The sequence below is a fragment of the Pimephales promelas genome, chromosome 20, assembly GCF_988280905.1.
Source record: "Pimephales promelas chromosome 20, fPimPro1.hap1.1, whole genome shotgun sequence".
NCBI lineage: Eukaryota > Metazoa > Chordata > Actinopteri > Cypriniformes > Leuciscidae > Pimephales > Pimephales promelas.
This window is the reverse complement of record NC_142788.1, coordinates 19,878,782-19,895,660: the sequence shown is the minus strand read 5'-3', so window position 1 is coordinate 19,895,660 and position 16,879 is coordinate 19,878,782. Positions and strand designations below refer to the sequence as shown.

The following is a 16,879-nucleotide window of genomic DNA, read 5'->3' as shown; positions in this document are numbered from 1 at the left end:
TTATTGAAAAAGATTTTTTTATCTGGGCAGGAACTTGGTTTAATTGTTGGAGGCATGCTTGCAGTCGATTGTAAAAAAGGGGGCGGGGTTTAAGCAAATTAAATTATTGGAGACATCCACCATGTGTCACCATAGAGAAAGCTGATGCTTTCACCAGGGTCCAGTCATTACATTTTAATAAAAAATTACAAGGCCAAAAAAAATTCTTCAAAATAAAACTTGTAAGGGGAAAACATTCTTTATACGTGGATTTTTCAGTTTTCTGGTTTGACTGTTGATAATTTTTGATATGTTTTAGCTTACCTCAAGGGCATCTAAGATGTAGGTGTCTTTGTTTCCACAGTATTTTCAATTTTGACATTTTTAGGTCAAACCGTTCTCGTCTGTCATTCATATAATGGAGGTCTATGGTCACCACCACAAAGAGCATGCACATTGTACAGAGTAGTCCAAATTAAACATGATTTAATTACTTGTAAATGTAAGTACACATTGATGGCCAAAGACACGAAACGAGCGGCAAGAGATCACTTCCAGCGCATGCGCAGACCGAAGCGCCCATTTCTTCAGATCACTTGGACGTGGCTGTGGTTACAAGAGGTAAAAACGATGTAAATACTGTTCGTTTTCTCACACAAACCCCTCGTTTCGTGTCTTAGGCCATCAATGTGTACTTACATTTACGAGTCAACAAATCAAGTTTAATTTGGACTTCTCTGTACATGCTCTTTTAGGAGATCCCCATAGACTTCCATTATATGAATGACAGATGAGAACGGTTTGACTGAAAAATATCAAAATTGAAACCATTCCAGAAACGAAGACACCTACATCTTGGATGCACATGAGGTAAGCTAAAACATATAAAAAATTACTTTCAAAGTGAACTATCCCTTTAAGAAACTTTATCCACTTCACGTTTAAAAATAAACTAATTGCTAATTACCCTAGGCCTAGACTACTCTTGACTCTGATAAAAAGTTAAAATCCTGTTCAAATAGAAGAAATCATGTAAAATTGAAATGTCTAACAAATATTTGTCTATTAGAACTTCTATGTCTTTGTCTGTTTCCTTTTTTAATTATTTTAAATATTAACAACCACTGCATCACTGAGCATAACTTAGCGTATCGATATATCTGTCCTTTCCAATGAGCACACAGTAATATAGATATTTTAATCAAATCTGCAAATTAGTTTGAAGAGCCAAATTAGCCAGAGATCAGTTATCACAATTAGAAGATCTGGCATCTCAGATGTATTAAGCAAAGAATGGAATAGTGGATTTTCATTTAAAGCTGACTTAATCATCAAGACACATCATGAAGAGAACAGACCTTTCAAAGGGAGGGAAGGTTAGAGTTTTGATTACGAGGGCATAATTTGAAGAAGAAAACAAATTCTGTGCATTGATAAATCCTTTATAACAAATACTGCAACATTCTGTGAAAAAAAAACAAAGATTAATTGATTTGGATTCCACAGTGACTAAATATTTTCAAAAAATGTTTTCCAGAGACGTTATTTAAAAAGTCTTTATTAAATGGGCATTTTGAAAAGTATTTACAGACAGATTTCTGTGTTCTCAGACAGGGCATGACACCCGTCTGGTCTGATTTGTTACAGCACAATGGTTGAACAATGACATATCAGATTAAAGGGTATTTCCATAAACTGCAGGAGTAAGAGATGTCATTCCTGGACAGCACAGGAGACAAAGGCTTAGGAAGGAAACTTAAAAAAAAAGAAAGAAAAAAGCAGGGAGTTACAGTTAGGAAAGGTAGTATGGCTCTTCATGTATAGACATTGTATTGCAAGAGCCAAAGCAACTAAGTCAACTGACTCAACACTCCAATAAAGTTGCGTTGTCAAGCCACCGGTGTGACACTTTTTCTCTTAGGTTTCAATAAAGTTAAATAATCTCTTATAGGATATTCTGTAATCCAGTCATAGAGGTGTCTTTCAAATGATCTTGAAGCCATACTTCATGTAAGCTTAACATTGCACCATCATTCAATTAAAAACCTATTCACTGATACACAACTTCATTCATTCGCTCATATTTCCTCACAACAACCTGAGTTCCTACATAAGTAAAGAAAAGAAAATGGCCAACAGCAGATCTGACGAGGAAGTGAGGCGAGGGGAGCCAGCGAAATCATCCCCCCCCCCCCCCCCCGCCTCACTCCCTTCGGTTCTTCCCAGCACAACAAACATTTACAGAACTCATCCTTCTGTTGGATTTCACTTAAAAATGCACAGATCTAAAATTGACTACCTTTAAAATCATATAAAAGCCATAGAAATGGGTTAAAAATGCCATTCGCTGCAATCATTTAATTCTGGACTAGATTTTGTTTTTATTCTTTTCACTTCATGTAGAAATCAGGACAGTCAGAGGAAGACTCATGAGTAAAACAATAACAGCAACAAAAAAGTAACCGTAAACAACAAAGAACTTAAAGTCAGCTTAAGTTTCCGCATTATACCCTCACTGTTTCTTACCCATTTAAAAACATATGGCAATTATCAGACCGAGCCAGTAATAACCAAAATTAAAACAAAAGACAAACCCAAGCAATACAAAAGCTTGAGAGTACAGTGTGGAAGGGAGGTCTGAAGAGTGATATTTCTAGAATTATTGCTGAAGGAAGCTGGTGCCTCGTACCATCCTTTTATCGGTTCAAGCACATCCAGCACTTGTGATCTTCCATTTCAAATGTCTCTTCAGAGGGCTTGCTTGCATGACTTTTCAGGCTGGCTGCCAGTGATGGCTGAGTTACGTGAGGAAGGGACAATAGTTCTGCCATTCGGTTTAGATTCTCTCTATTTTCCTTTTGATTTTGAGGGGTAGGGGCTGGACATCACAGTGAGCAGCGTCCGGAAGCGAGGTCCTCATCACAGTGTAAAAAGCAGGGAACGTTCCCCATCCGCTCCTCTGGATCATGTTCCTTTCCCCCGTTACATTCCACACACGCCGTGCTGAATTCAAGAGGGTTTTTTATACTTATTTGAAAAACATCCCACATCCTAAATATTGATAAAAATGACTTGATTTTCAACCGTATTTTGGGAGACCGTATTTCACTATCGCCTCTCGCTTCCTCCCAGGAAAGGCTGCTATTCCTATCTGCGCTGGTGAAAGCCTTGTGTACCATCTGGACCTGCTGGCTGTCGAACAACATGGTTTCCTGATCGGTTTTCCTCTGAAAGTGTATGGCTGCTTCCACGTGGAGATCTGATTGAGGATAGACAATATGTAAATATCAAAGCATTCTGACATTTAAAATTGTCAAAATTGCTGCATCCTTGGTTCTGGAAGTACTTTTGCATTAATTCTCTTCAGATATTAGTACTAGAATAGTTCTAAACTATAAACAACTTAAAGTTTGAATGGAGAGTATCTGAAAATTGTGTATTTAATTGAAAAATACAGAATACAGGCAGGAGCCAACTTTGGAAAACAGTCGAGCAGTCGAACCACGAACGCCGAGCCAAATTCTGGCTCATTCACATCACAGCAGCGCACTTGGCTCGGCGTTCGTGGTTCGACTGCTCGAGACTGTTTTCCAAACGGTCTGTACAATTACAACGTTCTCAATGCTTCGGTTTGCATGTAGGGACCCTCACTATGCTACTGTGTTAGAGTTGGGCTATTTTGAGCCTTGTTAGTGGTTTTAACTAGCGATTTTTATTTTCATTACTCTATGTCCCATATACTAGCGTTAAAAGCTAAACAGTTTTTTGAGATAAAACTCTTTACATTCAATAATCATGAAAAAAATCTATGTACCAACGTGTAATTCATTTTTGCTGTCGCTAGGGTGCGTCTAGATTTCTAGGCTCGCTTTTTCATAACTGTCCTTTTTATACTTAATTTTTTTGACAGAAACTTTCCTTAATCTGACAGAGTTCTTCTGTGCTCTAAATTACGCACAAATCTTTTGATAATTCGATAATCTCTATTCAGTTTTTGCAAGATATTAGTTGTTTTCGTGCCCAGGCAAGACATAGCACCATTTCATGCTTTTCATTTTCAGAAAGACCTTATCCTACTAATGTCACTTCCATAATAACTTGGAACAGTGTAAAAACACACACATGTCTCATTAAAAAAAAATTACTTTTAGCTTCCAGAACCATGACAAGTTTTGTTCTATTCACCATGTCAGTATTTTACCGGTCTGAAATGGGTCTCTCCTGTGGAGTGTCATCAGGAGTAGCACTGCCAAGGATTCTCTTCCTGGCCTCTGCGTATTCTGCCTCTCGCTGAGCTAAGGATTTAACTTGCGGGGAGGGTCGAGTCTGCGTCACAGACGATCCTAAAGATCCATTACTGGAGGGTCGCTTCAAAATACGAATCTGTGGTGGGGGAGCTGCGGGGAGGGAGTCGTCCTGAATTACGATTGCTGTTCTCATCAGAGGACGACTCGAACTGCCACTTGAAAGTCTGGAAGAGCATTACAATTTTTTTTAATGATTATTAAAGTAAATCAAGGCGCATTGAGCAAGACATGGACACAAAACACAGAAATGACCTGACATACCTTTCTTTCTGACTGATTCGAAGCTTTTCCTCTAGTCTTCTCTCCATTTCCTAAGTTCAATGTCAAGACAAAAAAAAAAAAAATTTTAAAAAAAGAAATATAGCAATATAGCAATCTTCCAAAACGGTACATGCAGGTTGCTTCAGGGAGGGGCCTATGAAGCCGCAGCAAGTTTCTAATTTCACAAAGTTATTTATACATCCATAGTGCCATGGCTAAATTAATGACAGGGCCGAATTACATAGTGCTGCTTGGGTAGGTTGACAATATAAGGCTTTTCTGAACAGAGACAGGGGAAACATACAAATGGAGGGAAACGTTTTTACAGAGTTTAGTGGAAGGGGTGTAGACGTTACAGCCAAACCTTTAAGAACATTAAGTCTCTGAGTTCAATATTTGAAAATAGATAAATTACATATTGCTTTATCAATTATATTCACTAAATCTAAGCGAAGAAAACCGGAGACAGGGTAACGTTTAACCAATTCACACAAATTGACTTCTTCTGTTAAAGGGCACAGTTAAAGGGACAGTACACACAAAGTTGAAAATTCTGTCATACATTTAATCATACACTTTATTGTAAACCTGCATGACTTTCTTCTGTGAAACACAACAGAACATGTTAGACGGAATATTATTCTCAGTCACAATTTACTTTCAATGTATTGGAAAAAAAATGTAATGAAAGTGAATGGATACTGCTGAGACTGTCAGTCAATAAGATTCTGGCTCAACATAAACTATTATGTTGTAGATGAAAACAATTAAACAAGTAATTCAACGTTTTTATTTATTTTATTAAATAAAGACAGCAGGATTTGCAAACACATTAACCCACGTAACATTTAACGTTACAACAGACCACAAGAGAAACTGAAAACTCGTGAAAATCACCTATTGATGGGACATCTAAATGTGAACTATCCCACGATACTCGATATTTCTACATAAAATCACTTCTGTCCACACATATAAATACAAGATTACAATACTTTATCTATGACAGCCAACAGGTCTCAGTGCATTCGGCAGCCATCTTTGGTTTCTGACGCGATGGCAAAGAAAGATTCCCCCTTTTAAGCACCAGAAGTTGAACCGGCTAACTAGCATTAGTTAGCAGGTAGTTTATGTCCTTTGCTTAAAACACAAATTGTTTTACGTGACTCACGAACGTTCCGCTTCAAATGCCATCATTAAATTCGCCTCTATTTTTACCAAACGTTACTGGTTTACAGTATAAATATCCCACATCATCTGTTTTGGGACCAGTTTCCCTTTAACTGCGGCCTACCAGCCAACTCTAAATACACAGGCGTGACTAGCGAGCTAGCATGAAGCCAGTGGCAAGAATCACCCTAAAGCTCCACGCGAGGCTTTCTGCACTGAAAAGACAGTTTGTGCAAGCGCGGAGATAGCGCAACTAGCCCATATTTACCCCACTGTCGGCGGCCTCCTCCCAGCTCTCGGCGACTTCATCATCATCCATGTTTCCACTCTTAGCTAACTAGGGGCTTCCCTCAGTCCACACGCTCACGACACGCACATTTCCCTCTACAGCGTCAGTGAGCCGCTTAGTGAGCTAAAGTCTTACACAGTAGCGCCACCTGCTGCAGGGAGGACAGCATTGAATTTCAAGAGCCACATTTGTGAAGTTAACACACACACACACACACACACACACACACACACACACACACAAACGTTGTAGCAAATGATTAGAAGATAAAATCTCAATAGCCTACTGCCCCCCATTTTACTCAACCGTTAAATGAAGAAAGAATGAAGAAAGAAAAAAAAATGTTTCCGTTTCTGTTTGGAATGCCAGATTTTAAACTGATGGACATGGGAAATGCACATGTACTTTTATTCATCATAAACAGCACAGACGTAAGTAGCAATAAAATGGACTCAATGCAGTGCGCATCAGTTCCGACAACAACACAACACAACAGAACTCACTACTCATTTAAAGAAATAAAGAAATAAAACATATAGGTCTAACAATTATGAACGGAGAAAAAGGGGCTTCATGCAGAGTAAAGCTAGCAGACCGAGAGTTCGCACTAGGCTACTGCGCGTTTTCTACTGCGGTCACGCTATCTGTGCTTCAGATGGCGTGACCGCAGTGCATTACTGCGACGAGCAGAATGTGTACCAACCTGTCTATGGTACCAAGCAGTTTAGTAGCCTTTTAAATGGTAGGCTAGCCTAGCGACAAAATAAAACGTCTAAAATACAAATATCAAGTGACCGGTCGGCTCCAGTCTACATTTCTTAAGGTATTTGCTAATATGAATTTATTATTCATTAAAAAAACAGCATATAGCCAATTATTAATGATTTAATGCGTGTTTCGCTTTGTACTAAATCGTTTAGCAACAGCATAATAAATCATAATATCATATATTTCGATGACGCTTGGTATCACAAAAGATCTTTTAAAAACATTTTATGTTTTGGTTAATAACTATGAAACTTAATCACAGCTTATCAAGGGAAATATGGATGGGACAACACGGGATGCGATTAGTCAAGTTCAGGGTATCCCATTTCCAGAGCGGGTGGTGAAGCACTGGGCAAGAGTGGAGCACTTCCAGGCGTCAAAAGAGGATTTGCTCATTGCTACATATCCTAAAGCAGGTAGAGTACAGAAGAAGAAAAGAACATCACGAAAACAAGGCAAATCAGTTTAAATAATAAAATCATATCGTCTGTAAAAGGAACCACATGGACACAGGAAGTAGTGGATGCTATCCTGAATGAAGGAAATATGGAAAAGTGCAGGCGCGCGCCCACTCAGGTGCGCATGCCCTTCTTGGAGATGACAACCTCAGACGGTTTATATGCTGGTATGTTTTATAGAACCAAAAACTGTTTAGCAACTTAAACACACACACACACACACACACACACACACACACACACACACACACACACCGTATGGTGTAGCCGGTTTTATACCGTACAAACTTGGTTTTACAAACACCCTCCACCTACACCCTTACACCTTTAAAAAAAAAACAGTTTTGGATGTTTTAAGCCATTTGAAAGTGTCCTTGTAAACTATGAATACGTTGTAATACCTATCATTATACACATTTGTGTCATAAACCATAGGCCATGGACAGTAGAAATTCAATTCAAGAGTCAAACATGAGTTATAGCAAATGGTTAGTAAATAAAATAGCTCATATAATAGCCTACTGTTTTCTGTTTTATTTTACTTAACCATTAAATGAAGAAAGAAAAATGTTTCCGTTTCTGTTTTTACCCTATTTGTGTCCTTGTAAACTATGAATATGTTGTAATACCTATGTCATTGTACACATATAATGACACAGACACACACACACACACATTTATATATACACACATATATGAGGTATCCTTTATACATCTTAAATGGTTAAACTGTGTAATGTTTTAGGTATAACTAAGCTGGAGGTTATGGATCCGCCTCGTGTTATCAAGACTCATCTTCCTATCCAACTTGTGCCTTGTTCTTTCTGGGAGGCTGGTTGCAAGGTCAAAATAAGTTTTTTGTGGGCTGTACTGAAAAATATAAAATATTTTATGTGAATACCAACTGCATTTCTCCATAGGTTATATATATGGCCCGTAATCCGAAAGACACTGTGGTTTCATATTATCATTTTGACCGCATGAATCTTACCCAGCCAGAGCCCGGCACTTGGCAACAATATCTGGAAAAGTTCATGACAGGGCAATGTGAGTCATGCTGCATAGACCATTCATTCATTCATTCATTCATTCCACCAATTACCTTATTCTGTGTTGTGTAAAATGTGAATGGACTAAATGATGATGACTTGAATGAAATAATGATTGTATAATTTTTTCAGTGGGTTGGGGATCCTGGTATGACCATGTTAAAGGATACTGGAGGGAAAGGCAAAACAAGAAAATCCTTTACACATTCTTCGAAGACATGAAAGAGGTCAATCTGCTTTCTACAAAACGTATATATTTTTTTTCCTATAAAAAAGTCTCAGTACTTCAGTCTTAGTTTGACTATAATTTACTTATGATCTTTGCAATGGAAGTGAATCAATCAAAACTTTAACTGGATAATAACTTTATTTTAGAGCTACTGTAAAGCTAAAACAATCTCTGTTACTTGAATTTCCCATTATCACTGTAAAGATGCTTTGAAACAATCTATATTGTTAAAAGCGCTACATAACTGAAGGTGGCTTGACTTGACGATTTATTTATAATTTCAGGACCCTGTTCGTGAAGTAACCCACATTGCTCAATTCCTCGGAAAGCAGTTATCAAAAAGTGTGATAGATCACATTGTGCAAATGACCGCTTTTTCTGCCATGCGAGAAAACCCCATGGCAAACTACTCAACTATCCCAGACACAATCTTTGATCGTACCGCCTCAGAGTTCATGAGAAAAGGTTATTTTCATTTTATTTTTAAAGTATATTGCTCAACATGGCCTAAATCATTTTACATATTCCTTTTCTCAATTTGTATTTCTTGTATTTTACAGGTGAGGTTGGTGACTGGAAGAATCATTTCAATGCAGAAGAGGATGCTGCTTTTGAGGAACATTACTGCAAATTAATGGCTGACTGTCCTATTCCAATACGGTTCACAATATGAAAGCGCTTTTCACAATATAGATTGCATCAAAACAGCTTTACAGTCTATTTCCTAGTCCAGGAAACACAATTACAATTTCCTAAATAAATTAATATAATTAATTACATGTAATCCTATTTGCTTCTTATTGTCTCTATACCTGTGCATTGATGGCCAATAGAATATAATATTTATGTACTGTAAATGGGTTGTAGCCATTATATAAATGGGTAATATGTATGTACTGTAAATGTGTTTTGAACTCATTCAAAACTCTTGTATGCAGGGTAAAGTTCAAGTTCCTTCATGAAATCAATGGGACATACATGTTATCATATCCGGAAATGGAAATAAACCCCACTAGACTCTAGAGGGCATACATTTATTTATGATTATTTTTTTTTATTTTTTTTTAAGTTTCACAACTTTGAATCACATGATCTGACCTCCGAAGAAAAGAAAAAAAAAACTATTGAAATACATTAATAGATTAAAACTTTGTGGCTATAATAAATCAAGTCTTCATACAGTTGTAAAAAGTGATCAAGGCCTAAGTGACCTTTGAGACCTGCCAAACCTCCAACTCTTACATCTGCAAATAATAAAGGTCTTTCACATGGGTGAAGTTCGCAAACAACACGACACAAAATAAGGTCAGTGATATTGATGATTTTTATTTGTTACGATTGTTTGTGTGTGTGGCCATTTTGACTAGTAAACAATTGATGCATTAAACAATTTCTCACTTTCATAGACATGTTGTCCTTCATTTCCTGGTTTGTGCCTAGTGTTCCTACGTGGCTAACACCAAGTGCTATTCCTTTACACAGTGTGTTACAAGGTAACTGATGAAATCATCAAATTTCAAATAATGGATTATTTTATCAAATAATGTAGTAAAAAGAAAATGATCTGTTTGTATGATCTTGCTCTGTCTACATTGTATCTAACCTTTCATTGATTTGAAATAAATGTTTTTCTCTAAAACACATTAGGTACAACCTCCTTTTTCCAAGATAACAGCTCTGAGTCTATTCCTAATGCCTGATGAGTTTCAAAACAAGAGATCAGAGACTTTCAGATTCACAGATCCATGTTAGTGCTTCTTCTCTTCAGTTCAGCCCACTCATTTTCTATAGGGTTCAGGTCAGGGACTAGGATGGCCATTGCAGATGCAGGTTTTGTGCCCATTTTAATTTTTAATTTGATGTTTGTTTTTGGATCACTGTCTTGTTGCAGTTCCAACCATGGCCCATTATAAGATTAGCAGAGGTTGGTTTTGATTTTTTATCTGTTGGTATTTGATCGAATCCATGATGCCTTCTGAGCAAGAAGTCCAGGACCTCTGGCTGAAAATTAGGCCCACAGCATTAAAGATTCAGCAGTATTTCAAGCTACACATGGGGTACTTTTTATCCCTGTGTGCACCAAACCCATCTTAAGTGTTTGCTGCCAAAAAAGCTTTTTTGTTTGTTTCATCTGCACTTCTGCTAGAAATCTTAAAACGGGCCATGTTTGGATCTTCCAACAGGACAGTGATCCAAAAACAAACATCAAGACAAAAATGGGCCACTGAGCACAAAACCAAGCATCTGCATGGATGGATGGCCATCCCAGTCCCTTAACTGAACCCTATTGAAAATGAGTGGGCTGAACTGAAGAGAAGAAGCGCCAACATGGATCTGTGAATCTGGAGAGATTCTGTGTGGAGGACTAGTCTCTGATCTCTTGTCAGGTGTTCTCCAAACTCATCAGGCTTTATAGGAGAAGACTCTCTTTGACTGTTCTCTTTGCAAAAGGAGCTTGCAAAAAGTATTTAATAAAAGGGGGCAAATAATTGTTCCCAATGTGTTTTGGAGAAAAACATTTATTTCATAATGTGATTTTCCCCCCACTTTCAATTATTTTACTTCAATAAGATAGATTTTTGCTAATGTCTTTAATCATAAAAAGGATTGACAATGCAGATATATATTTTTTACAGCCATGTTTGATCATATTTACAAAGGGGGAAAATAATTCTGATCAGGAGTGTATACACATTTATTTAATCAACAATACAGTAAAAACAGTAATATTGTAGGTATTATAATATGTCAATGGCTTTGACACATTATAATATTCACAATATTACTGTTTTTACTGTATTGCAATGTGAATATTATCAGTGTTATATTGTCAATGTTAAAAGCAGTTTTTGCTGTTTAACATTTTTGTATGATACTATTCAAACATTTGTGATAAGATTAAAATCTACATTCTTATCAGTTCTTATCAGTCATCAGAATGATTTCGGAAAGATCATGTGACACTGGAAATTCAGCCATCACAGGAATACATAAAAAAAAAATATATATATATATATATATATATATATATATATATATATATATATATATATATATATATATATATATATATATATATATGTTAGGCAACAGTTTTTACTGTATTTTTGACCAAATAAATGCAGCCTTGGTGAGCATAAGAGACTTCTTTCAAAAACATTAAACAATGTTTCTAAATTTTGTTGTGTTTTATGTAAATCACAGGGCTTGTGGGAGCTTGTGCGATCTGGGTCCTTCGTAACCTTTTAAAAACGTACTTGTTTGTTGAGGCACAAAGGTAAGTAGCCTTTACGCCCATTAGTTAAGCTATTTAGCCCATGCTGTGGGGTTGAAGATATCTCCCTTTGGATGGAGAAGTTTTTTGTGTTGATGTTTTTTTTTTTGGTGCAAATTTCACTTGTCTGTCCTTTTAAGTATTGCAGATCCTGAAACAGATCTTAGACAAAAGAACAGACTTAATGGTGGACTAAAAGAGAGAATCCAGTTCTGGATCCTTACAGTGGTTCTTTCGGTTGTGGGGTCCCGTGTTGCATCACTGGTAGTTTTAGAGTTCTCCCTTAGAGCCATTTCAGCACGGATCACAGGAGGATCAGTACGAACAAAATTCATTGTGACATTTCATACATTTGTGACCACTTGTTATCATTCTAGATAAATCACCCCAGTTCTTTTTGTTTAGGACTCAATCATTGACCCATTATTACTGCAGCTTGTCCTGTGCCAGTTCTCTTTGGGCTGCGCACTAACCTGCACCCTAAATTTCCTCCATGAGGGGGCACCGCAAGGCTGGCTAAGCCTTCTCCTTGCAGTTGGACTGAGCTGGTTCTTGGCTAGCCGATGCAGCAAAGCATGGCAACATGTAAAGACAATGTATCCAGTACATAGCGCACAGCGTTATTGTGGACTTTGCATTGGACTCTTAACCACTGGCACTTCTATATTAACCTGGCTCTGCAGTGCCCTAATTATAACTTTTAGTGTATCCGGAATTGCTGCCATATCAAACATAAACACACACTTTCTGTCAACCACTGAGGCTCTACGATTTTGGACCCCACTCACAATCTGCTACACTCTACTGGTTGTGTATATGAATGGTAAGACAAACAAAAAGACTGTGGTTTAATCACTGAAATTCCCTTATTGACAAAGAATAGAAACATTCATGAATTCAGAAAATCATATTAGGCCATGCATTATATAGCATACAAAAGTTTGGGGTTGGTAAAGAGTTTTTAAAGAAATCTCTTGCTCACCAAGGCTGCATTTATTTGATCAATAAAAACAATAATAAAGTAAAATGTTATTACAATTTAAAAATGTTTTCTATTTTTTTTATATAGAATATAGAATATATATATTAATGGCAAACCTGAATATTCAGGATGAATTATTTCTGTTTTCAATGTGACATGATCCTTTAGAAATCAATATGCTAATTTGGTGCTCAAGACCGATTTCTTCTTCTTATTGATGCAAAAATAATTTGCTGCATGCTTAATATTTTGGTGGAAAAATGTGAATTATTCTTTTCTGGATTATTTGATGAATAGAAAGTTGAAAAGAACAGCATTTATTTTAAATAGAAGTCTTTTGTAACATTATAAGTGTATTTACTGTGACTTTTAATCAATGTAATGTATCCTTGCTTAAATAAAGTAGGCCAATTAATTTCTTTCAAAAAAACAAAACAAAAAAACACTAATCCCAAACATTTGAACAGAACATAAGGACATTTCATGCCAACATTGTCTAATCCTGAATACTTATTCTTTCAGAGGATCGGCATCAACAGCCTGGCCAGCAGATTCTCAATACAGTTGTTGTACGACTGGGTGGGCTTTTTGTGTTATTGATTACAGTGGGCAGTTGGTCAGATGTACTTCATGTTCTAATCTGTTTCATTGGTGAAGCTACATGCCTGCTACCATCTCAAGACCTTTTGGAAGCCATATATCAGGTTAGCACTTATAATAGACTGTATTTGGCATCTTTGTCTGATCCCCACAGTATCCATAGATATGATTTTGTGGGGAAATATTAAGAGCATTATATGTATTAACACACTGTATTTTTACAGCATGCCACCTATATGCAGCCCGTTAAAAAGACCTGGAAACCGGGGAGAATAAAAGAAACTGGAAAACTCTGATCTGATCTTGAGTGAAAACTGAACACTTAACCTCAATTATTAATTGGAATATATATTTTCTAGAAAAAAAAAAATACAAACATTGCTGCTTCAGAATATACCATCTGTAAACACAACCCAGTGAGGGTCTCTGGTTTATTTGAAAGATATAAATGTAAGTATTTTTTAAAAGATATGCTGTTATGTCCTTAAATATGCATTCCTCATTATTTTAGTTGGCCTACTGCATGAAAATGAAGGCCTTCTTATGAATGCCTTCCATCATAATAAATATAGCCATTCAATATTTATGGTGAATTCAATTCCCTCTACACCGTAAGAAATAGCCTATACATTATTATGTTTAATCCAAGTAACTAAAATTAGAGAGTGATTTTTCATTTTTTTTTTTTCTCACAAATGTCTAAATGTCATGGAATTTCAGTTCTTGCCACAGTATTTTTGTTTTTACTACAGGCTTATCTAGGAAAACTTGATTTGGTCAAATAGTTGTAGCTTATTCACAAGTCATCTATAAGCATTGTCTATAATAGACAGGCTAACTAATACAAGAAAAATAGTTGTAGCAATTACACTTACAAAATAATTACGCATGGCTTTTAACATATTTTAAGCCCTATATTACAATTTAGTTCCGCCAATTCATTGGAAACAGCCCCCACGAGCTAAAGAAGTCAAACTGAACTTGAACCCAAAATAGCTCAACTGGAAACAAAATGGCCGCGGAGCTGTCATTTCTTTTGTTATGCTGTTTTTTTTTGTTTGCTGTTTGTTATGCTCAAAATGGCGCCATATATTTCAAATAACATTCTATTGATAACTGGCGCCAAAAATAACATCTGAACAATTAAGAACATCGAGTGTGATCTGTGTGTGGCGCGTAAATCGCTCTGGTAGCATATTTAATCTGTGAGTGTTTAATTCTGCACGTTGAGGCTGTGCAGGATGTTTTCATGCGCTCAGACTTACATGGACAAAACATTTCTCTCAAACGCATTCCACATTTTGTCCCCTTTTGTTTACAAACCCGTCGTTTCCTCTGTCGAATTAATAAATTACTTAAAAAACAAAACAGTAAGTATCGTCGAGATATGTCCTTAGAAGTTGCCAAACCGTCTTGAGTTGTTTAGGAGCGGAGAAACAAAGTAACATTTGGTGTCCAAGTATCCAGGGGATTCATTTATTGTATAACATGCAACCATACTGTATAGGCCTAAAGTGCGAATTTGTATTTCCAATGTGCAATTAATCCCAAATCCAATCCCAAAAGCACTGTCAACGAATTACATTTTATTAGTTCAATTCCATAAATAATAAGAATTTAGGCATATCCAGAAAGTCCATGCAATTCCTGGGAAGACTCAAGACTGAATCTGAAGATTGTGTGGCTTGCTCAAGATCCAGTTTGAGAACCAGCTCCACCTCAGTACAAGTTCCAGAATTTTCTGCCAGTTGAAGGGTTTGTAATTGCTCTTTGTCAAAACTATATGTGGGTGTATAAAGCGCACGCGCGATTCATCCATTGCAGTCCCTGTTTTGCCGCATTCTGGCGCATGCGTGAATTAAACCCTAGCCTACTCCTCGTGCATAGATGGAAAGCAGTCAAATGCTTATATTAATAAGGAAATGTTATTTGATTGGGCATTATCTAGGCTGTTTCTTCAAGGAAGCATTGATTTCTTCAAGCTCGGTACTAATCATCATTCTCATTGGACAGTGTTGATCCTTGTTGTAACTAGGCTGTACTATCATTAATTATTAAGCTTACATTCGACGCGATGCTTGTCTTTTCAATAACTAATCATGTAAAAAGACTTCTCTCTAGTCTTTATAGTTAGGGCAGGAAGTCTGCCCATAATCCACCACAAATACATAAGGTTTCTGGAGAGAATCATGGAGTTGTCTAAATTGTTTATGTAATAGGCACTCGTGATGTCTTTTTGTTTTGACTTGTGAGTCGTATATCAAACAGACGGTTCCCACCTGGATGTTGGGAAAACAAATGGATGTGCAAACGTATACAAAGCAGCAATACTGAAGCTAGTAGGCTACTGTCAACACCGTCCTGCCACTGAGTCATGAATAGTTTGTGGTAAACCACAAGTTACAAACATTGTACACCCCAAGATTATGATTAACTCGCAAAGCCTATTTAAAGTCCTCTTCTACAAATAGGCTGTCAAATGTCAAATTAAAGCAAAGGAAACCAAATCTGACTTTTACCTTGCAACCTTAACCAGGGCATAAATCCAACGTATATACACATTTTAGCATTTAAAAGTGCTATTCAATGAACTATCTCTTATCCGATTTGATCCATATGGTATTCCGAGTGCTCATTGCATATGCGCGGTCTCGTCAAGAACCGGAGCGCGCTCCTCGACAGCAAGGTTCAGGCTCTCGCAGTCAACACAGCTTTCAAGAGCAAGCGGGTCCAATCATAGTGTCGAGTCAGAGGAACTACTCGCCCCACCGTAACACACATTCAGTCGGATTTAACTCAGTAAAATCTTCTGTATGATCGGGGGACACCAAAACGCAGTATGGTCCGGGAAACCAGACATTTATGGGTGGGGAATTTACCAGAAAATGTACGAGAAGAAAAAATTATCGAGCACTTCAAACGGTGAGTGACTATTTGTGTGCGCGAGACAACATCCAGCAATGTGCTTCCTTCAAGTGATTGGGGGAAAACAATAGCAGCACACCGGTGCAGAGTTTAACACATTAACCCACGTAGGAGGGGACGTTCTCGCGACCTTATGCAACGTTCCCTAAAAGTTCTCTAAAGGTAACGAAAGTTCCGAACCTTTATAGAACATTGAGGACGTTCATAGAACGTCCTCTTTTGGTTATGAAAGTGCTGCAGTTCAAGGTTCCTTATATGACCTTAGGGGGACGTTCTATTTGGGGTATTTTAAGGTCACATAACAAACGTTACAAAGAGGACATTCGGGACGTTAGCAGAACGTTCCCATACAGTCCCCTGTTGGTCATATAATAACGTTCCCAATGTGACTTCAGGAGGACGTTCCATACTGGTTATTCTATGGTCACACAACAACGTTACAAAGAGGACATTCGGGACGTCAACAGAACGTTCCCATACGGTTCTCTGTTGGTCATATAATAACGTTCCCAATGTGACTTCAGGGGGACGTTCGATATTGGTTATTCTATGGTCACACAACAACGTTACAAAGAGGACATTCGGGAC

The 16,879-nt window shown here is 37.3% G+C and overlaps 4 protein-coding genes across 7 annotated transcripts in view; 3 read left to right on the top strand and 1 right to left on the bottom strand.

Annotated features, from left to right (window-relative positions):
* Positions 1–1,521: 1,521 nt before the first annotated feature.
* szrd1 (SUZ RNA binding domain containing 1) lies at positions 1,522–6,141 on the bottom strand. 2 transcript variants are annotated; one of them, XM_039651622.2, is made up of 4 exons: positions 5,986–6,141; positions 4,548–4,597; positions 4,181–4,450; positions 1,522–3,238 (listed from the first exon to the last, which is right to left on the bottom strand). In XM_039651622.2, the coding sequence occupies exons 1-4, from the start codon at positions 6,034–6,036 to the stop codon at positions 3,127–3,129; spliced, it is 483 nt and encodes a 160-aa protein (XP_039507556.1). In that variant the 5' UTR covers positions 6,037–6,141; the 3' UTR covers positions 1,522–3,126. The 2 variants fall into 2 exon arrangements, with proteins under 2 accessions (XP_039507556.1, XP_039507557.1); XM_039651623.2 differs by lacking the exon at positions 5,986–6,141 and adding an exon at positions 5,445–5,939.
* Positions 6,142–6,262: 121 nt separating this feature from the next.
* Positions 6,263–9,294, top strand: LOC120462916 (sulfotransferase 1C4). 2 transcript variants are annotated; one of them, XM_089124073.1, is made up of 8 exons: positions 6,263–6,437; positions 7,037–7,190; positions 7,271–7,399; positions 7,978–8,075; positions 8,153–8,279; positions 8,414–8,508; positions 8,795–8,975; positions 9,071–9,294. In XM_089124073.1, exons 1-8 carry the CDS (start codon positions 6,330–6,332, stop codon positions 9,181–9,183), a joined length of 1,005 nt encoding a protein of 334 aa, XP_088980199.1. In that variant the 5' UTR covers positions 6,263–6,329; the 3' UTR covers positions 9,184–9,294. The 2 variants fall into 2 exon arrangements, with proteins under 2 accessions (XP_088980199.1, XP_039507553.1); XM_039651619.2 differs by lacking the exon at positions 6,263–6,437 and adding an exon at positions 6,475–6,829.
* Positions 9,295–9,675: 381 nt separating this feature from the next.
* tmem82 (transmembrane protein 82) lies at positions 9,676–13,835 on the top strand. The gene is made up of 7 exons (XM_039651616.2): positions 9,676–9,815; positions 9,917–10,003; positions 11,715–11,787; positions 11,925–12,102; positions 12,190–12,607; positions 13,289–13,470; positions 13,591–13,835. Exons 2-7 carry the CDS (start codon positions 9,919–9,921, stop codon positions 13,660–13,662), a joined length of 1,008 nt encoding a protein of 335 aa, XP_039507550.2. The 5' UTR covers positions 9,676–9,815; positions 9,917–9,918; the 3' UTR covers positions 13,663–13,835.
* Positions 13,836–15,962: 2,127 nt separating this feature from the next.
* spen (spen family transcriptional repressor) overlaps positions 15,963–16,879 on the top strand; it is a 33,931-nt gene continuing 33,014 nt past the window's right edge. The window contains exon 1 of one of the 2 annotated variants that reach the window (XM_039651613.2): positions 15,963–16,288. In XM_039651613.2, coding sequence (XP_039507547.2) covers positions 16,206–16,288 — 83 coding nt within the window. In that variant the 5' untranslated portion in view covers positions 15,963–16,205. The remainder of the gene's footprint in view (positions 16,289–16,879) is intronic. The other variant, XM_039651612.2, reaches the window with a different exon arrangement.